The sequence below is a fragment of the Marmota monax genome, unplaced genomic scaffold, assembly GCF_021218885.2.
Source record: "Marmota monax isolate L192 unplaced genomic scaffold, Marmota_monax_Labrador192_F-V1.1 WCK01_AAM20220418_F8-fsc00012, whole genome shotgun sequence".
NCBI classification, from domain to species: Eukaryota; Metazoa; Chordata; class Mammalia; order Rodentia; family Sciuridae; genus Marmota; species Marmota monax.
The window spans coordinates 36,117,732-36,140,943 of record NW_026695227.1 but is presented as its reverse complement, the minus strand read 5'-3'; the positions used below and the strand labels follow the sequence as shown (position 1 = coordinate 36,140,943).

At 32.3% G+C, this 23,212-nt stretch overlaps 1 protein-coding gene and 2 pseudogenes across 1 annotated transcript; all 3 read right to left on the bottom strand.

Moving 5' to 3' along the window:
- Positions 1-2,265: 2,265 nt before the first annotated feature.
- On the bottom strand, positions 2,266-3,228 carry LOC124087316 (olfactory receptor 6C6-like). Its single transcript, XM_046436162.1, has one exon. It carries the CDS (start codon positions 3,220-3,222, stop codon positions 2,266-2,268), a length of 957 nt encoding a protein of 318 aa, XP_046292118.1. The 5' UTR covers positions 3,223-3,228.
- Positions 3,229-15,039: 11,811 nt separating this feature from the next.
- On the bottom strand, positions 15,040-17,519 carry LOC124087404 (olfactory receptor 6C74-like; annotated as a pseudogene).
- Positions 17,520-21,244: 3,725 nt separating this feature from the next.
- On the bottom strand, positions 21,245-22,194 carry LOC124087403 (olfactory receptor 6C2-like; annotated as a pseudogene).
- Positions 22,195-23,212: the final 1,018 nt, after the last annotated feature.

Below are 23,212 nucleotides of genomic sequence, written 5' to 3'. Positions count from 1 at the left end.
TCCCAGAAGAGCTTGGAGTTGAGATATTGTTCTACAAGGAACACATATAGTTCTTAAAATCTAGACCTGTTTTATCTTGGAAAAATTAAATTGCTTTAATAGTAATATATATCCTTATGATTTTTACTTTTTTTCTGATTCTTGCCTGCATCAGAAATAATCTACTAAGCCCTCTAAAATCACACTCATCAACATCAAAGCCATCTGAAATAGCATGAGTAGATTTCATGGATGTAAGCATTCATAATGGACAGAAACTTCAAACAGTCCTTATAATTGGTTTAAATTGAACAAGAAGATGAAAACTGCATCTCATTCCTTCCAGCCTGTCCACAACACTGACATCATTCTTTGAGTAGAGTCAACAATAAAAGCAATGATTTGCACTCTCTAATACCATGGCTTTGGTTTTATAGAATCTCCATTGAACTATATATTGCTGAGTCAACATCACACAGGACCTTTCTAGCTGTTCTCTAAGAGCAGAGGACCAACTGGGAGGCCATTTCCCAGTGTTTCCATCTCACTATGGTAAGTTAAAACCAGGAGAGGACTTTGTGAAAAACTTGCAAGTAGGAAAAGAAGCAAAGTTCATTGTTCCCCAGAGGTGTTTGTAGTCAGGCAGCTGAGCCAATGTGACATCCAGAGTATCTTCTCACTAAGTGTTTGGGAATTACCTACTTTACTGCTAAGGCTTTCGGTAAACACTGTCTCAGAAATTACTGAAATGCATTGTCATTTCCCATTCACACCTGCCTCACCTTCTTTGGAGATCTCCATCCTGAAATCTTAAGTATTGGTTTGCTCAACATCCTGTCATCAATACTCTTACTTTGGCTTTTGGCTCCCTCAAGTCTTCAAAACCAAGTTGAGTCTTGGAGTCTGTTGAATTATAAAAACAAGTTATCAAGTTTATTTTCAGGTGAAGTGGGCCCGTGGAGAGAGCAACAAAACATGGAATGTGTTCCTTTACAGTTACTTCTTCTTTTCCTTGAGAGATAATTTCTTAAGCTTCTCTGCCTGGATGATGGGAATTGGAGAGTGGAATCATCAAAAAATAAGAAGTCCATTCTTATTAATTTCACTTTGACAGATTTTATTTCAAAAGGACATATGTAAGGATAGAAACTTTCAGGGATTGGCATTTCAATTTACTCACTTTTCACACTAATCAAGGAAATGATTTACTTTTGTGGAGAGATTCCTCAGACAATGAAACACCAAACTATTGGATCAAGTGAGGAAAAACTGGCAATTTCAAAAGAACAGGAGACATGTTGCTAAATCACATCAGCATAAAGAAGAAGATATGAATGCATCCAATAGAATCGGTGAACTTAGTTATATTGAACAAAAGAAGTCAGACATGAAATTCAAACCAAAGTTTCATTTATATGAAATTTCAGAACAGGTCCTAGTTTACAGGGACTAAAAATCATCAGTGTATCGTTTCTTTCAGTGGCTGATGGAGGTGATTTAATACACATGCTTTAAATATATAAATATTTTTCCAAACCAAAATATAAATTAATTGTCGGTTGAATTTCTTCCATGAAATAGTATCACCTGTAGTGTTCAGAAACGGTAAAGTTAGAACCAAAGGCTGGAGTTTATTTTTTTACCTCAAATGACAACTATTCATGTTTATGTTTAACTTATTCTTAATTATTACAATTCCATAGGAGAAAAGTTTTCAGTAGAATATCCATTCCTTTCATATGTTATAGCTCTAAATCACAACATCCTTACATTTTTATTTTCCTTATCCATCTTTCAATGTTCAACATAAATACTGATTCTTCTTGGAAGTTTACCTTGAACTTTAAAATTGATTAGATTTTTCTGCTACTTTTCTATCACAACAACAATTACATTACATAATAAATGATCATGTTTTGTGTCTCTGACAATTTTAGCAATGCAAAATATTTCAGAGCAGATGCAATGCTTAGCAATTAATACATATATCAAAATATTGAAGTAAGTATGTCTAGCAAGGTTCGCTTGCAAAAAAATTCAATGTATAAAACTACCCTTTAAGAGAATAGACATTTCTAGGTCAAGATAGAATTTAATATTCTAGATTGAAGAAGACAATCTATTCATAGAAATTAGGAAAATCCACTCAGAAATAAGAACAGAGAAGTGTAGATAGACACATGAAAACTAATAAGATATAAATATTCAAGGGGTAAAATATTATACATACAAACTGATGTAATAAATAATCATATTGAATTTTCTTATTCAAGTTCCAACAGCATATTATTTATGTCTAACCACTGACTTGTCCTTTTTAAAAGAACAAAACCTTTGGAGCATATGCTTAAGAGCTTCTTTCACCTGCTGGTTCCTCAGGGTGTAAATGAAAGGGTTGAGCAAAGGGGCAACAGAGGTATTGAGCACAGCTACATCTTTAATTAAAGTCACCCTTTCTTTTGCTGATGGCTTCATATACATAAAGATACAACTTCCATAAGTAATAGAGACAACTACCATGTGTGAGGAGCAGGTGGAAAAGGCCTTCCTTCGTTGTTGACCAGAAGGGAATTTGAGAATAGTTATGATGATGAATGTGTAGGAGAGGATCACTAAAAACAATGTGATGTCAAGTGTCATCACAGCTAAGACAAAAGCCATCAATTCTATGAAACGTGTATCAGTGCAAGAGATCTGCAGGACAGAAGATTCACACAGGAAGTGATCAATCACTTTGGAAGCACAGAAATCCAGCTTGAGTAGCAAAAGCAAAGGGGGAAAGATGATTAAGAATCCAGCTGCCCAGGAGCTGAGCACCAGTAGGTAGCACACTCTGCTGTTCATAATGACTGGGTAATGCAGAGGTTTGCAGATGGTGACATAGCGGTCATAGGACATGGCAGCCAGGAGGTAAAACTCTGTAGCCCCTATTAGGAAAAAAAAGAATAACTGAGTTGTACAACCATTGTAGGAAATTGTTTTGTCTCCACTGAGAATGCTTATCAAGAACCGTGGAATGCAGACTGTTGTGAACAAAATTTCCATAAAGGAAAAATTTCGGAGGAAGAAATACATTGGAGTCTTGAGGCGGGGATCCAGCAAGGTGAGAAGGATGATGATTAAGTTCCCCATCAGGCTCAAGGTATAATTGAAAAATAGAAAGAGGAAAATCACAATTTGTAGCAGAGGGTCATCTGTGAGTCCAAGCAAAATGAACTCTATCTCCACTGATTGATTCTTCATTTCTCTTTTATTCTATCTAATTGACATAAAATAAAAATTAATATTACAAGAAGTTTTTTCTTCCTTTTAATCTATATAAAGTTCCATTTTCAGAAACTTACCAATTCACAAATATTTCTCAAATCAGCTGAGAGTTCATCACAATGAACATATCCTTCACTTCAGTCATCATCTTTATAAGAACACTGAGAGATCCTTCTATGACCAATCTTTCAAAGGCTTTACCACAATAGGCTATTATGACAAGCTATTCAAATATTTGATTATTTTTTTGAACCAAGTATTGAATTCAGGGGCACTGAGCCATGTTCCCAAACCCTTTATGTATTTTATTTAGAAACAGGGTCTCATCGAGTTGATTAGGTTCTCACTAAATTACTGAGGCTGGTTTTAAACTCCAGATCCTCTTGCCTCAGCCTCGAAGCCCCTAGAAATACAAGCATGCACCACCATGCCTGGATTGGTATTTTTAATTTTTTTAAATTTCTGAATTTAGCTAATATTTCAAACAAATTTTCATTCAAGTGATACAATGGTAATAGGAAATAGTAGTTTTTTTTTCCTGTAGCCATAATAACTAAAATTTGAAGATACATATACCAGTATAGGATTTCTAAGGAAGAAAATATATATGAGAGTCTAATGAGTATCCAGCAGAGTGAGTGTGGAAATGATCAGATCAAAATAGTGCTTAGCATATAACTGAGAAGCAGGAAAACAAATAACGCAACTTTCAAATGTGGGTCATCATTTGAACCCACTATGATAAACACAGCCACTACTGTATGGTTTCCCATTACCATTTTCTGACTTTTACCAATCTGAATGGTGGGGGTTAGGGAAGAAGCTCAATCAAATAACAGCAATAGCTAGTGCTTAAGTTACAATTAGCAAAAATTTGTTTCAGGTAGAGTAATGTAATGCTCATTCATAATGCACAGGTAACTTGCTGGTAAGAAAAATAATTTGAATTTCCAGAATACTTTGACAGAAAATTAAAACTTTATATATTTTAGCAATATTATGATTCTATAAATGTAATGAGTGTTGGTTATTTATATGAATAGTTAGAAGACCCATAAATCTTGGAGAATGCACCTTTTTGATTAATATACAAGAGTTGAGATTGCATATCAGTTCTTGATTAGTTTGTAAAGTAGAACCATATACACAGCAACCTATATTTGCCATTTAACATACACAGAAAAACAAATCTAGTCTAGACAAGTAACCAGAGTGTGGCCATCTGTGCTATATGAAAGTTTAATATGCCTGATTATTAAATGACTTTTATGGCTAATTATACCACTGGTCCTCAACTATTTCCAAACAACCAAGGTACAATCTATTTGCTTTTCTTGTGACAATTTCTATCTCCTTGTCTCTGATAACATCTATTCCAGATGCACACACTTCCCAAAACATTTTTCATTATGAACAATTTGGTAATGCTGTTATATATAACAAAAAATGTTTTTCTTCTAGTTATAATTTGAAACTTGATAAGATCTAATAATGTGAAATGTACAGTAATGATTTTCAGAAGCACAGAAATATAAAAATGTGTTTGGGATGTGCTATGAGAAGGGAAGTATAATGTGAGGAGAAAGAAAGGGTCATAGAAACCTGAAGAAAAAGTATATTTTTTAAAAGTTAGGGGATTAGCTTAAGAAAAAATTGAATGATTAAAATACAGAAAGATATATATGTAATAAGGGAAGAAAATTTAAAACAGAATATGCTTCTTTATAATAACATACCACTTTGTTGATTCCACAAAGTGTAGACTACAACCATGAGTAAACTTTAAGTCATCATAATTTAGAAGGAGAAGAAAAGTTAGTGATAAATTTTAAACTTACACTAGGTGGTTGGACTGTAGTTCAGACAAATTTTGGATAGCATGTAGAGGCTTCCCAACATAATGATATTCATATGTCAGGCAAACAAGCTACTAAGTCTATGGCTATAATCTGGTGCCCACTGAGAACTATATATAAAACAATTACTTTCTTAATGCTCTGCATGTGTTATGTGGGACAAATGAGATTAAATATTCAAGAAATGTGCTCAGGTTTATATTTAGAGCAAAGGGTCAGATTAATAGAGGTTATTTTCAGAAGTCCTGGCTTTAAAATTGCACAGGTTTCTAAAAGATTTTATGCAAGCTTTTTGTTTTAAAGTTTTAACTAGAAGCTGAATTATAGTACAATACTTCTAAAAAGAATTAGTGATACCCCTATGTAAAAATTCTTTCTTAGGTGTTTTATGATCATCACAAAATATTTAAACCTATTTTAAATGGTTGCTATGTAAAATCTTGTGTTTTGCATTGAGGATATTAACAGAATTACTTTCAATCTAAAATGCATAATTTATCTTTAAGACAGCAGAATACATATAAAAATAAACATAAAAGAACCAAAGGTGAACCAAAAAATAGAGGTCTTACCAGTGTTCTGTACAGGAATTTAAAGAAGTAGATATTTGAGTATTTGGATCTTTAGATGGACCTTAGAAGGAGATAAAAAGATGAGACAAGATATGCTAGACAGATGAAGCAGGATAAGCCAAAGAACATCAATGGCTCCAACATAGTTTGGTTGAAAATAATATTTAGAGTTCCCCTGTTTAATCATCTTTAATAAAAGTATGAACCAGTGGAAAGGGCAGTGTCCCATGTCCAGAGTTCTTTACCACATTAAAATGAATGTAAATTGTATATTATAAATTTATCTCATATACACAAACCATCCCAAAGGCAACCCTAATATAAATGTTTAATTATATAGTAAACTACAATTTTCTTATATCAAATGGTTGGTTTTTCCTTATTCAACAATCATGCATACCATGTATCTGTGCAATGTATATTTTGAGGGAAAATAATATAACATCATATGAACATGGGCCAATAAGTACAATTATATGCAGTTCTGTTGAAATAGTAAATATAACATAAAAATTGAAACTTAAAATGCTAGTTTTCAATTTTAAATCATTATGTTATCTTATCAATTACCTTTCACCCATATCTACAAGCTGAAGTACAGATAATAGTTAAAACACTAACCTTGCTTCTTTGGTCCAAAGAAAGTTAAGTATGCACTTCCATATTTAACTCATCATCCTGGCGAGCAGAAAGCAATGAGGATTCATTTTTCTCCCTAAGCACTTAATTCTACATAAACATGACTGATTTAAATGTTATTTTAGAAATGTTAATTTTGACTAATTTATTATATGTTCTTAGAAAATTTATCAAACTAACTTCTTTCTAAAATTTACTATAACCCACTTATCTGAAGTATTATACCACTTGCTAAATGTGATGTGCTATACAATATGAAAATTAATTATCACTTGATACTGTGAAGGATTTATGTCTTCTGTTTTACAGGAAAATATCTAATAAGAACAAAGAATTCTCAGGATAACTCACATCCCAAAATATCATTTCCTAAGGGATGGCCAAATTGTTTTCTACAAACAAACACATACACACACACACACACACACACACATTTTTATATGTTCTAACTATGCTTTCAATGAATTCTGTATATGTTGTTATACTAATTGGTTGCCTACCACACATCCAGTCCCAGATGTATAGTTAGGAGTTTAAAAGTAGACAGAAACAATAATATTTTAAGGTTGATATGAGAAGTGAGAATATAAGATATAAAAACATAGCCTCTTATAGACTAATTAAGCTCAGGCTAAATAAGTTATATGACAGATACCCTGTTTCCTTTTGGTTTATTCACTAAACAAGAATATCCTTTCAAACAAATACATCAACACATGGAGATATTTCAAATTTGTTAATGGGTGCATAGTCCTTCTTTGTAAGGATGTGTCACAGTTGATTTAATTCCTCTCATATTTGGCTAATAGATTGTTTACAATTTTGACAAGTAGAGAGGACAAATGTATAAAATTGTGCATATATATTTTCATAAGTTTTTAAAATAAAATTTAAATTACATAATCTAATATAAATAATTAAAATTGGGATTTCTGAATCAAAAGAAAACACCATTCACTTTCAGTTAGCAATGTTAAATCATTTTCTACACACAGTATTTTAATTCTCATTAATATTGTATTATTAGGGTTCTTGTTTTTCATTAACCTTAACAACAGAGTAAATTTATATAGTTACAAAATGTTAGCTATCCTATGTATTAGACATGATAGTTGAGAATCATTTTACTTTGAATTTCTCTAATTATATGTTGGATTGAATATCATTTCACAAATCAAACAGCCATTTCCTATATGAATTGTCTATATATGTCTTTAGCTAATTTTCTCTATCAAGTTTTTAGTTTTCTTACACCTTTTAAGAGTTGTTTATAAATCATTAATATCATCTTTTCATCTTTGCTGTGTGATAGATATTTCCTCTATTTGACCATGACTTGATTTTTTTATGACTTTGTGTCTAAGTAGATGTGGGGGGGGGGAAAGATCTTTACTTTTTGTGTCTTCAAATGTGTCAATCATTTTTATTGTACTTGTATTTGATTATAACAGCTGGACATCTTTTTCTTACATCAAATATGTAAAATAATCCATCATATTGACTGTTTTCTTTCTTGTATAGCTTTTTGTTTAATATAATTCCATTCATTTTTGTTGTTGTTATTGTTTTTTTTTTTGTTTGTTTTGTTTTGTTTTGCTTTTATGTCTGTGGTTTTGGGGTCTCATCCAAAAATCTTTGCCCATTCCAAGGACTTAAAAATGCCCTCTCTATTTTCTTCTGGTAGTTTCATAATTTCAGGTTTCACATTTAACTATTTCCTTCTCGTTGAGTTAGTTTTTGGAACTGGTGAGAGATGGGATATAGTTTCATTCCTTAGCATTTGTATGTTGAAATTCACCAGCACTGTTTATTGAAAAGACTACCTTTTCTCCAATGCTTGTTGTTAGCATATTTGTCTTGAGTCAGTGGCTATAGGTGTGTGGGTTGCTTCTAGGCTTTCTATTCTGCTCCACTAGTCCATGTATCTGTTTTTATCTCAATACCATGCTCTTTTGATTACTATAATTTTTCAGTATACTTTGAAGGCAGGAAGTGTAATGCCTCCTGCTATATTCTTTTTTTACTCTAGAGTATTTTGGTTATTTAGGTGTTGTAAAGAAAATAAAAAAGAGACACATATGCAAAATTCAGAAGCAGAAAAAAAGGCAGAATGGCAGAATGGCCAAGCAACCAGCTTTATTTCTATTAATAGGTTACATTAGGTCACTGGCATTGGTAGTACACTATTGTTCATTGTTTCATTAGGCAGGTTATAGAGTTAGCAACATTATGCAGTTCATTCCTCAGTTGCCTACTATAGTTGCAATGTGCAATGTTAGGAGCTTTGTTTAGCTCTCAAGAAAGTCTATAGTTTAAAGTTACTGTTATGTGGGCAGGTTCTGGTACAGTGGAGCTTGGTGAAATATTGTTGTCTAACAAGAGAGTTTCAGAGCTATGCGCCTGAAATCAAAGTCAAGGCTGATAAGACTAGCACAGAGCATGCAGGCATTGTTGCAGCAGCTAGGCATTCCGTGTCTTTGCACAGAAGTTTTCTTGGCAGCCAGGCATTCTGTTCTTTGCAGAGAAGCTTCCTAGCCACCAAGCATGCCACAGTCATGAAGGTATCAGAGACCTCAACACAGAACCTTTACATTTAGGGTCTTCTGTGGTTTGATATGAGTTTTAGGATTTTTTTCCTGGTTCTGTGAGGCATGCCACTGGTATTTTGATAGAGCTTGCATTGAGTGTGTAGATCACTTTGTGTAATTTAGACATCTTAAGTTTTGATACTTCTAATTGAAAAACATGGAATGTCTTCTTATGTTTTGTGACTTTCATCTTTGATTTCCTTCTTTAATACTTTTTTTTTTCATTGTGAGATTATTCCTACATACTTTATATTTTTCTATTATAAAAGGATGTTTTTCTTGATTTTTAGATAATTCACTAGTGACTTATAGAAATGCAACTGATATTATATATTGATTTTGTATCCGGTAATTTTGCTGAATTCATTTATTACTTCTAATTGTTGCCTGGTGAAATCTTTAGGAAGATCTTGTCATCTGTAAACATGGACAATTTGACTTCCTCATTTTTAATTTGGATGCCTTTTATTTCTTTTCTTGCCAGAATGTTCTGACTAGGACTTCCAGTAGTAGGTTGAATAAAATTAGTCAAATAGGCATCATCATTTTGTTCCAGATCTTAGAAATCTTTCATCTTTTCCCCATTCAGTATGATGTAGTCTTTATTATATTGGGATACTTTCCTTCAAAATCTAATTTGTTCAGAGTTTCCATCACAAAGGGATAATAAATTGTATCAAAAGCCTCTTATGTATGTATTAAAATTATCATTTTTTGTCCTTCATTCTGAAGACATAGTGTATCTCATTTATCAATTTACATGTTGAATGATCCTTTCATTTTTATGATGAATAATATTTAATTATGCAGAATAAATTTTTAGTGTACCATTGTATTCAGATTTTAGTATTTTGTCAAGAATTTTGAATCTATATTTACTGAGGACATTAGAATATAGCTTTCTGTTTGTGGTGTGTGTGTGTGTGTGTGTGTGTGTCCTTGCCTAGATTTGATATTAGAATAAGTTGGTGAGAATTTCTTTTTCTTTATTTTTTTGGAATAATTTAGAAAAATTAGTATTAGTTTCTCATTAAATGTTTGGTGGAACTCAGAAGAGAAACCCTCTTGTCTTTGGCTTTTCTTTAATGGGAGATTTTTAAAGTTTACATGTGACAAGGGATTAATACCCAGATTATATAAGGAACTCAAAGAATCTGCTAGCAAAAAAGAGAGAGAGAGAAAGAAGAAAATAAATATGAAAACAGGCAAACAAAAAACAATAATCTTATTTAAACATGGGCAATAAACCTAAACAAATATTTATGAAAAAAAAATGACGAACACAAATATGAGAAAATCCTCAGGATGACTAGTTATCAGAGAATTGCAAATCAAAACCACAATATTATGTCATTCAAATAAGAGTGACTATTATCAAAAAGGCAAAAGATACCAAGTACTAGTGAAGATGTGGAAAAAACAGAACCTTGCACATATTGGTGGAAATGTGAACTAGGACAATCATGGAAAACTGCATAAAACTTCCTCAAAAATTAGAAATAGAACTACCATATGTTCCAACAATCCCAGTGCTAGGCACATATTCAGAGGAAATGAAATCAGTATGTCAAAGAAACAGCTGTACTCCTATGTTTATTGTAGACTATTCAAATTATACAAGAAATGAAACAACCTAAATGTTCATCAACTAATAAATGATAACATGGTACAGTCATGCACTAGAACCAACACCTGGAAGAAAAATGAAATCTTGCCTTTTGAAAAAGTATGGGTGGAATTGGAGATCATTATGTTAAATGGAAAAAGCTAGGCACAGAAAGACAAGTACTACAATGATCTGAAAATGTTTACTTCATAAAATCCAAGAATATAATGACAGTTAACAGAACTGGGCAGAACAAGGAAGAAGGAGGGATGAGAACTGGTATATTACTGGGAATTAAGACACATTTAGATAGGAGTACGAAGTTCTTTGCTATTGCACAGTAGGGTGAATATAAAGACACTATGTATTTCAAAAGCTAAGAGAAAGGAAAGTATATGTTTTCACCATGAAGAAATAAAAAAATATTTGGGGAGATATATGTGTTTACCCTTATTTAAATAATTTATAAGGTACACATAAAAACTTCAGATCATAGTCCATGAATATAATTTTATGTTCTATGTATCAGTTAAAAATTCAAAAAGAAATTTACCCACATTTTCTTTTAATTATGTTTAGTTTCATTTTTTACATTTAGATCCCTAAGCTATTTGAACTCAGTTTTTATTTATATTTTAAGAAATGAGTGACCTTTATATCCAAATTACTTTTCAATTTGCCCTATAATATGTATTTAAAGTTCATACATTTCCTGTAAACTTCTATCTTTATTATATGCAAAATTTCACATATAATATAGTATATATCAACGTCTTCATTCTATTCCAATTTACCTATTTATTAATACACCTACAACTTGATATTTTATTAAATATTCAATCCCTGATAATTGTTGTTCCTTGTAGATTTTCTTTTCTTAACAAATTTTTTAGGCAATAGTTGCTTTACTATTTTTTTCATATATAATTGATTTTACCTACAATCATAAGAAAAATCTTGTTGGTATTTTTATTGGGTTTTTATTGAACTTTTAGTATAATAATTGAGAACTTTTTTCATTTTGTAATTAATTATTCTATTGAGTCAGAATAAAGGATTTGTTTGTTTCTTTCTACCTTCAGGAATTGTGCATAATGTTTTACTTTTTCTAAACAAGAGTTATTTTCTTCAAAGTACAAAATCAACAAATCCTAGGCCAGTCTAATTAAAAATAAAATGAGAGAAAAATAAAATTAGTAAAATCAAAAATGAAAAAGAGAAACATTACTATAGATGCCTCAAAAATAAAAGAATCATAATGGACTATTATGAAAAATTTTATGTCCCCAAAATTGCATAAACCAGAGGTAATGAACAGATTCCTAGAAATATATACCCACCAAGACTCAATCATGACTAGCCTGAAAACACTAAGTAAAAATAAAGAAATTGAAGTCATAATCAAACTTCCCTCCAAAAAGTAAAGCCCAAGATAAAATAGTTTTAAAGATGAATTCCACAAAAATTCAAGGAAGAATTAATACCAATTCTTCAACCCTTTGAAAAAAATAGAAGTATAGGGAATACTTACAAATTCATGAGATATCACTGTGATACAAAAGCCAGAATATCTCAAGTATTTTGAACACAATAAAAATCCCAACTCAGCTTTAAATTTAAAATATTGTCAATGGAATGTAAAATTAGCTCAATAAATAAGTTAGCAAACAAAGAATCTGTTACTAAAAATTTCAAGTTATGACCAGCTTTAGAAAATGAATATAATTTGTAAGAACATCTGAATATGGTGATTATGACATGTTTGGAGATAAAGAGTAATAAAGATAGGAAATTAAAAATTAGAAAATTATATCTTGTATTATTCAAAAGAAAACTTCAAAATTCTGAGAATTTATTTCATGTGTAAATGACATAGAGCTTATAAGAAGTCTAATCATAGATTAATAACATTAAATTACTTAATTTTTTAAAGAGTGAGAGAGAGAGAGAGAGAGAGAGAGAGAGAGAATTTTTTAATATTTATTTTTTAGTTTTCGGCGGACACAACATCTTTGTTTGTATCAAACCCCAGCCGCATGCATGCCAGGCGAGCGTGCTACCACTTGAGCCACATCCCCAGCCCCTTAAATTACTTATTCACTTATTAAAATTATTGAAGAAATATTTACATTAAAATGTACAAATAAAATTATTTATTTAAAAGATAAGGGATTTTATATTACCATTTAACTGATCACATTTTTGAGATATTTGTTTTGATATAATAATAAACATTCTGACAGTTTTCTTTTTTCAGTTGTTAATCATTTGTATTTATATAAACTTTGCTACAAAATTTTACCTATTTTTCCATTTTTCACTCATTTATACATATTTTTTATTTGTTCTCGTTAGTTACATGACATTAGAATACATTTGACATATCATACATAAATGGAGTATAACTTCTCATTTTTCTGGTTGTACATGATGTAGAACTACATCAGCTATGTAGTCATACATGCATACAGGGTAAGGATATCCAATCCATTCTACTATCCTTCCTATGACCCTTCCACCTATCCTTCTTCACCCCACTCTGCCTAATCCAAACTACCTCTATTTGACAGTTTTGTTTTGAATAATAAATAAAGGTCTTTCACTTTAAATACTTTATTTCAATTCAGGAAGATTAATTTGATGAGTAAAAAAACATGGCTGTATGCCTAGTCAGAATGGAACTGTATAACTATTAGAATCTATGTTGAAAGAAATTAATTTAAATAGTTAATTTTGTGTGTAAATTAATTGGCAAATTAGAATGACTTGTGGGATAGGTCACTGAGTTACTAAAAAAAGTTATGAAATATGTAACACAGAGAACTGATTGATAAATATGCATTGAAATGAAAACAGAGATACTTAAGAAAAGTGATATTTGAACTAGATACTTAGAAGTCTCAGAAAAACTAATATATAAAATATTTCAGAATAAATGACAGGTAGTTTAACTTGAATGGTATTGATTTAAGCAAACTGGTCCTCATTGATACATAACAGAATCAAAATTAATGAATCTATTGAGAGTTCTTTAGGCTTGACTTTTATTACATTGTCACAAGATATTTATACATATGTGTGTGTATATATGTACATACGTGTGTGCACACAAATAATTTTGTGTTCTCTTCATATTTCTAAACCTTATATAATGCTCTACGATCATCAGGTGTAAATGGACAATTTAGAAAAAATGTATACATAGATGAAAAGAAAAACTATAAATAACTTATAATCAATTGTTTAAATATTTTTTTCCTGAAATCATGTTTATAACCTAAATATCTTCTAATATCCAATTTGTTCTACAAATTGTACAGAAACTTGTATAATTGTCTAATTATATGCTATGTTTATTTTTCTCCCTGGTTTTATATTTAATCCCATCCCTTTGAGTGATATTTTCAAATATATTTTTTCCAACTAAGATTCTCACTTTTAAAAAATGAAATGAAAAAAGGAAATCCGATCTAATACAGATGTTTATGGGAAAATGTTCATGAAATTAGATGTGTATCTTTAAAAATACTATTATATTTAATTCTTTTGAAGTTCTGTTTATTCCACAGAATTTAAATTTCAGAGTCTCCTAATAGATTCAGTCTTAAGCTAGCAATTCAGTAAGCTAGAAATGGAATCTTCTACTATCTTGGTATCACTGGTAGGAAGTATATGTATAACTATATCAATCTGCATATCTGTACTAATATATACCTAGGTCAGACATAAAGGTCAGACAAATAAAATTTGAAAACAAAATAGAATTAGCATTGCTCTTATTTCACAAAGATTCACAAATCATTTAGAATTTACTTTAGGATTATCTCAAGTTAATCAAAGGAATTGGGGGAGTTTGAGACCATCAAATAAGTATTATATTTATTATTGATTTTCAAAATGAATCAGTAATATTGTCACTTTTAACTATGATAAAAATCATTTATAAATGTAACTTCTTTCATCTAAAAATTAAGTGATTTGTTATTTTAGAGCATATGCACATATACATAGATATGTGTGAATATACACTCAGAGACAGGCACATATAAAACATTTAAATATACACGTCAAAGATAAATAGTGCTCAAAGGCAAACATGAAAAGCTCTGCTATAATTTTCTTTTAATCTACTTAAATACAATATACATCAGTTAATTGGAAGCATAAAAATAAATATTAATTCTACATTAGTTTGATGGATCATACATACATCAAACGCAATTTTAAATGAGATAAACTTTTTAGTCTTACCTAATTGCAATTCTTAAGGAACAAAAAGAGACATATTGAAAGTGGAAGCTCAACATTTTCATATGTCCATAGAAAGAAAACTAAGAGAAGGGAGGAAATAAAGTCAAAAATAAAAGGCAGATTTAATGGAGATTACAAGAAAAATTAGCATTTCAGACTAAAGTTTTGAGAAAAAAAATATTTTTCAAAGGATATAAAGTTAAATGTCAGAACAATGAAATAAAAAGTAAAGGAGAAAACTATCTCTTGGAAGCTGCTGAAACTACCTGGGCCTTCCTTGTTCATATCCTTTGTATAACAAAGTAAAACATTAATTTCTTTGAAAAAGAGACAATCCTGTGTATCAGATTAACAAAGGCTTTTTCACTTGTTAATTTCGTAAGGTACAAATGAAAGGGTTCAAAAGTGGAGCAACTGAGGTATTGAGGACAGCGCTTCCCTTGGAAAAAGATGTTCTTTGTTTGATTGAAGGTTTAAGATACATGAAGATGCAGCTGCCATAGGAAAGGGATATCACGATCATGTGAGAAGAACATGTGGAAAAACCTTTTTCCTCTGACTAGTTGAAGGGATTCTTAGAATGATCAGAGCAACATAGGTGTAGGATACCATCATCATGACCAATGTGACCAAGAGTGTCACCAAAGCTGAGATGAATCCCATCATCTCCAGGAGCCGTGTGTCTGTGCAGGAGATCTGCATGAGGGGTGTAGTGTCACAGTAGAAATGATCAACAACGTTGGAGGCACAGAAGTCAATATTTAGAGCTAGGACGAGTGGTGGGAAGATGACAAAAAAGCCAGCAAGCCCACAACTGAGGACCAGCTGAATGCAGATTTTGCTGTTCATGATGGTCATGTAATGAAGGGGCTTACAGATGGCCACATAGCGGTCATAGGACATAGCTGCCAACAAGTAAAATTCTGATGCTCCAAGTAGGTAGGTGGTGAAGGCGATCCCCCACTCACTGTCTTGACAGGGTCACAGTGAGAAAAAGTGTTGGCAAAGCCGCTCTCCCACTGTCTTGACAGGGTCACAGTGAGGATGAATGCTGGCAAAGCCACGCTGGTTGGTGGGAAACCGAAACCATGAGACCCTTTTTTATGTAATTGGGACTTTTCATTTTCATGCTTAGGTTCCTGAGAGGAGGCATGAGTATGTTAAATGCCAAACAAGTTAAATTTCAGATGGCTAGAAAATAACAGGTAGTTCATGCCTTGAAGGCTATTCTACTACCCCTCAGCATATCAAGGACAAAGTAGAAGGCTGTTCTTCTATCTCAGTACATTGTGGACAAACCTGATAATGGACAACAATCATCCTTTGAAAGGTCATGAGAATTTTAGGCACCACATTGATTATATCAACTAGAACTCAAGCCCATATTTCCGGCCTCTTAGAAAACCTAATCAGTATGCTTATTTTACAAAGTTCACCACTTGCAGTTTCATTTTTGATTAAGGAAAGTTATATTATACACTTAGGAAAGTTAAAACATACAAAGATATATTCTTCTCTTTTTATAAACCTTTTTTTATTTTACATAGGGATATATGATGAGCATAGTTAATATTGGTGGAAAGTGGATTGATGTTTAGAACTTACTTTCTTTTGAGAAAGATTATAAAGATATGAGAACTAGTGCACCTTGACTGAGAAACAAAGAAACTCTTTGAGAAAGCAGCTCAACCAGTTTTATGAGAATAAATTTAGGAATTAATTAAAATAGCTTTATAAGACACAGTATTAGAATAATGTTAGAAATATTATTTTATTTAGATTCTTAAGTTTAGAAATTCTTAAGTTTTTAGTTGTATAGGTTTCTGATATGTTTTAAGAATGATTTATAAACTTTAGGATGTTTTAAATATAATATTTAAAGGGACTTTTTTAGATGGGATTTTAGATTAGAAATAAAGTACAAGTGTACTTTAGGTTAATGATTGGTTAGGAGACTTAGAGTCTGGTTACGTAGTTTGGCATTAGTTAATAAGAAAATAAAATATCTTGGGAAAAATAGTAAATCTTGGGAAAATCTGAAAAATATAAATTAGTGACGTATTTTATTAATGATTCTGTACTTTTAATAATTACATAACTGAAGGTCATATCCTGGAAAAATGTAAATTAATGTTACATTTTTTGTACCCCCAATCATGGTTAAGGAAATGTCATGTCTTGGAAAAGTTTTAAATTATATAATCAATGACGTATTCTGAATCTATAATGATGAGAAAAATTGTAATAAAAAATGACCCAGAGAAAGCTGCATTAGCTCTCTCTCTGGAGATTGCTCCAACGGAAGGACTCCTGTCTCATCTTTTCGCCGACACCACTCATCCTTCAGGACTCCCTGGACCCCGCTAGGGAAGGACCCAGGCAGGTAGGCAAAAAACACTTGAGTAGCACAACAGCAGAGGAAATGGTCGTGTCCCCAGTTGCCATAGTAGCCAGCAATTTAATAGTATAGGGGATTTCTAAGAGAGAAATTCCGGAGGAAAAAGTACATGGGGATCTTCAGGTCCGTATCCACTAGGGTGAGTGTGATGATGGTCAGATTGCCAGTGACACTCAGCGACTAGGTAAGAAGCAGGAAGACAAATAATACAACTTTTAATTCTGGGTCATCAGTCAAACCTGCGAGGATGAACATTGTCAGTCTTGTGTGGTTTTGAATTATGGTGCTCTTACTTTCATCAAGTCTGAATGCAAAAACAATCATCATAATAATCATCATCATCATCATCATCATCATCATCATCTCTTCCCCAAAAATAACAGTGGTAACTAGGTTTGAGCTAACATTAAAAAAGCAATATACCAAAAAAAGCTATGCAATGCTCATTTATGCTTTAAAAATGATTATGCCAGCAAGAAGCATTCTTTTTTTTTTCAGGCTACCTAGTCAGAGAACTAATAAATTAGTTTGCAATTCTACTGGAGAACAATCTATATTGTGCAGCAATTGTTTATTCTGTTTTATGAATAAATTAGAGGGAAATTGAAGTTAAAGACTAAAAAGTACTTTTCTTACTTGATAAATACATATGTTTTGGTACATAATTTCACTAGTCATTTAAAGTTTTTCTTTGTTTCTTTTTGTTTTAACCTTAATTTTCTTTATTTTTATGTGGTGCTGAGGATTGAACCCAGGGCCTCGCTTGTGCTAGGGAAGCACTCTACCACTGAGCCAAAACCTGAGCCCCTCATTTAAAGTTTAATTAAATAAAATTCCATCACTTTGTGTAAACCTTGTGATTCTTGTTAGTTTCAATACATCGTTTTATTTTGTATTTTTGCATACACACAAACACACACCTAACCCTCCTCAAGGTTTAGGGCTTTACAATGTACTCAAAAATCTTTATTCCTTTATCATTTGTTTTCATGGCTGAAACTCAATTTCTAACAAGAGAAATGATACATAGGAAATAATTTCATTTGCTCTTCTTTTTACTATGCCAGTATCTCTGGAATAGTCTCCATTGGCAACCCCATCTTCCTATTCTGTACCTCAATACAAAATCAGTAGGAACACTCTGATAATGTCAGTGTTAAGTCAGCCAGATAAAGTGATTAATAAGATTCATGAATGTAGAGGCAAAGAGAAATAAAAGAAATTGGAATTAGGAAGTTGTATGTGGTGGGACATGAAGACATTGCTTTGTGGAAACCAAGACAGATAAGGATTCTTACAGATGGGATATGAATAGAAGAAAAAGAAATATCCATTTATATTTATGCTTAAATGGACCTCTCTCAGTCCATTTTCTAATGTTGTAATAGAGTGTCTGAAGACTGGAAAAATTTTAAAGAGGTTTATTTTGTCTCATGATTCTGGAGTAAGGGAAGTCCAACATCAAATAACTGCCTGAGGGAAGTAACTCATACTCATTAAATTCAAAATAGAAGAAAAGCAAGTGGTCCTATGCAGGAAGGAGGAAAGAGAATTAAGTTTCCACAATAAGAAGCTCATTCCTTGTTTTCTCTGATATGTGGATGCTGATCCATAATGGGGTTGGGGGAGCATGGAAGGAAAGGAGGAACTTTAGATAGGGCAAAGGGCAAAAGAGAGGGGGTATGGGGGTAGGAAAGATGGTGGAATGAGATGGACATCATTACCCTAAGTACATGTATGAAGACATGAATGGTGTGATGCTACATTTTGTTCAACCAGAGAAATGAAAAATTGTGCTGTACATGTGTACTATGAATTGAAATGCATTCTGCTGTCATGTATAACAAATTAGATAAATAAATAATTTTTTAAAAATAAGTCCATTAATGTTATAAAGGGATTCAGGTATTCATGAAGACTCTGATCGATTGTCCCAAATTCCTCCCACTAGACCCAACCTTTCAACACTACTAAATTGAGGAATTAAATTTCCAACACTTGGGCTTTGGGGGAACACACTTAAACAATAGAATCTACCTTGTGTCCAGATTAAAACCCTGAGGCTATGCCAGTCAAATCCAACTGGGTGATGCAAGTTGCCATTATTATGACAGAATTATGGGGCGAAAAGATTAGATAGGGGCCATGTGGATTGTCACTCCAATGTTCGTTCTTTAAATAAACTTAAAAAAAAATCTTAGAATCAACTGAGAATAGACATAGAACATAACCAGAAATTCGGGGGCACTTTGAAGGTTGTTCTAAGTGGAAAGTTTACAGCTATAAGTGCCTACATGAACAACAACAGAAACAACAACAAAAACTCCAAACTCAGAGAGATCCCAAAGAAACAATCTAATGATGCATCTGAAGGTCTGAGAAAGACAAGAACAAACCAATTCTAAAACTAATTGAAGAAAAAGAAAAAGTAAGATCTAAAGTAAAATTAATAGAAAATTTTAAAAGTACAAAGAATAATGTAATAAAGGTTTGTTTTTTATAAAGATAAACAAGATTGATAGACTTTTAGCCAAACTAAGTAAAAGAGAGAAATGCGATAAAATGATAGATGAAAGAATAAAAACAAACAGAGATGAAAAAGGACATAGCACCACAGACATCAGTGAAATCCAGAGGCTCATTAGATACTATTTTGAAAAGTTCTGGGGGCATAAATATTTAGTATTATGATATATTCTTGTTGGATTTCTTCCTTTATAGTGTGAAGGGAAACTTTTTGTCTCTTCTCATTAATTTCAGCTTGAAATCTGCTTTGTTGGCTATTAGAGGAGCTACTGCTGCTTGCTTTCAATCTCCATTTCTATGGAATATAATTCTCTGTCCTTTTACTTTAGCCTGTGGATGTCTTTGCCTCAGAGGTGTGCCTCTTGAAGGTAACATATTGTTGGGATTTTCTTTTCTTTTTCTTTCAATGGTGAGTATACTATTAATAACTTCAAAACTAGTTAAATTAGTTCTCTAATTTTTGAGCATTTTCTTCATTGTTCCCTAGATCTTAATTCTAATCTATATTAACATTTTTATCTCCTAGGTTTTTTCCTATTTTTCTCATGTTATATCCTTGATATCGTTATAAAAAACTTTTAACCCAGTTGTGGTGGTGTACGCCTGTAATACCAGTGGTTGGGGAGGCTGAGCCAGAAGGATAGTGAGTTCAAAACCAGCCTCAGCAAAAGTGAGGTGCTAAGCAACTTGTGAGACCCTGTATCTAAATAAAATACAAAATAGGGCTGGGGAGGTGGTTCAGTGGTCAAGTGCCCCTGAATTCAATCCCTGGTATACCCTCCACTCAGGAAAACACACACACACACATTTATATATATTTTTTGTGTTGATTTAACTAGTTTTCCTATTTGTGGGAACTTAAAGTTTGGTGTCCCAATTACCTTTTATGCAACTATTGTGTATTACTAACCCATAATAGGTTATTTTATGTTTATATTGCTTTAAATTAAGTATTTATCCTTTAAGTGATATTGCTCTTTTATATAAGGAAATATCAAGTAAATCTTGTCAGTAATTATAACGATATGTCTACTTCTTCAATTCTGATGAATCATAAACTACTGTAGACATCTTTTTTCCCAATTAGTTTAATGGACCTGGAATGTCTTATTCGGTTTATTATTTTCAGCATGTCTCTGCTGGGTTGTTTTGTTTTGTTTTGTTTTGTTGATGGTTGCATTTGTGTTGTTCATTTTGTGACTTTTATTACAGAAAGAAAGTGACTAGCACTATTGCCATATAATTTAACCCATAGAAAATTTACACAAATTTTTAATATTACTTTCCTTCCCTAGAGAAATGTTATTTGCTGTACTTCCCTACCTTATAAGTGGAGAAAAACAGAATTCCTTGGAAGTTATATATTTCAATTTCACAATAAAGGTAAACAAGATGTGTGAATTTGATTTGAAGTTATAAAGAGTTTAATAAAGGTGTGGTCAGTATGAAATATTAAATATTATTGAGAAGGCTAATCTGACTGAAATGTAGAAAAGAAACCATGAAGTAAGTGAGAAGCAGCAGTAAAACAGTTGCAGAATGTTTTATTTTCCTTTGATTCATCAAAACTTCTGCTTCTTTGAGAGAAACACAATCTTCTTTATGCAGTCATTGAAAGCATGTTTCACTTGCTTGTTCCTCAAGGTATAAATGAAAGGGTTCAGCAAGGGCGCTACAGAAGAGGTGAGAACTGAAACTCCTTTATTTATGGCCACCTCTTCCTTTGCCTATGGCTTGATGTAGATGAAGATGCAGCTGCCATAGGTGATGGAAACCACAATCATGAGAGATGAGCAGGTGGAAAAGGCCTTTTTCCTTTGCTGAACAGAGGGGAATCTCAGAATGGTCCTGATGATGTACGTGTAAGACAGAACCACACAGACTAGGGTAATAATGAGGGCAAATACAGCCACAATGATAACCATCTGTTCTAACATCCATGTGTCTGAGCATGAGATCTTTAGGAGGGGACTTGCATCACAGCTGAAATGATCAATGGCATTAGAATCACAGAATTCAAGCTGGAGGCCTAAGCTAAGGGGTGGGACAATAATCATCAAGCCAGCTACCCAGCAGGAGAGGACTAATAAGGTGCACACTCTGTTGTTCATGATGGTCATATAATGAAGGGGTTTACAGATGGCCACATAGCGATCATAGGACATGGCTGCCAGGAGAAAAAATTCTGTTGCTCCAAAGAGAAAAACAAAAAAAATATCTGACTTTCACAAGCATTGTAGGTAACAGTATTGTCTCCAGTTGATAAACTGTACAGGAATCGAGGGATACAGACAGTAGTAAATGAAACTTCTAGGAAGGAAAAGTTTCTGAGGAAGAAGTACATAGGTGTCTTAAGATGGGGATCCACCAATGTGAGGGTGATAATAGTCAGGTTCCCTGTTACACTCAACATGTAGGTGAGCAACAGAAAGATAAAAAGCAGAACTTGCAGTTTTGGGTCATCTGTCAGTCCCAGCAGGATGCAAGTGGTTATTGCTGTGTGGTTCCTCATCATAGAACTTTGACAGTTATCTAATCTTTGTGTAAAAAAAAATAAAAATTTTATGAAGAAACAGACATTTAAATTCTACAGCAAAAGACTGTGCATATAGAAGCCAAGCAAATCAGCCTGTTTATTTTCTGTTTTCACATCATAATTAATGTTTTTACTATTTCAATAGTCTTCCTGAATTATATGTGTATGAGCAGTGGAGATTTCCTTAAGGATTCACATTATGGTAATACATTCAACTTTTTCTTTTATCATTTGTTCCTACAGAATTTACATATGTGGTTTATTTGTCACAAAGAACTTATTACATGGACTGGATTTCCAGATGGTACAGAAAGATGTCATTTCATGGGAGGCTAATAGTTCTTTGTCCAAGCAAACTCTGGATACAGGGCATATCCAGGTAACTAAGAGCATGGATTCTTTTCACTGTTATTTATCTGGGGATTGTTTTAAGGATAAGATATATTTCTTCTGAAAAACAAACAAATGATAATGACAACAACAAGATTCCTTATAGTGGAAATTCTAGAACATATGGATGGTTTGATATAAAACTAATTTACACATACTGCAAGGAAATGTCCAAGATATTTACAAAACAAGTATTTTCTTATGCATTCATTTGTGATCAGTTATTGATTGTTCCCCCTTTTCTCTCGAAACCTAGAATTTAATTTTTATTTAACATCAATAAACATAGCCTTCTAGGACTTGTCTTTTTTTCATGATGCTTTTAATTCCTTTGAAAAGACATTAGTGTCTCCTCAGTTCATCTTCATTCCGTTGAGGCTTTAAACAGTTATATTGGGACTTTCACTTGCAACTCCCTATAGCTTTCCGAACACCCCAATGAGTTTATTTCTGTTAGACAATGACACATTTTAGCTTTTATCTCGCCTGAAATTGCAGCAGCATTAAAAAGCAAAGTTTGGTCATTCTTTAAGTGGTTCCTATATCATATTTCTGATTTTCCTCCTAGCATTAGATTGCTATTTTTAATGTCTCTCTTTTTTCT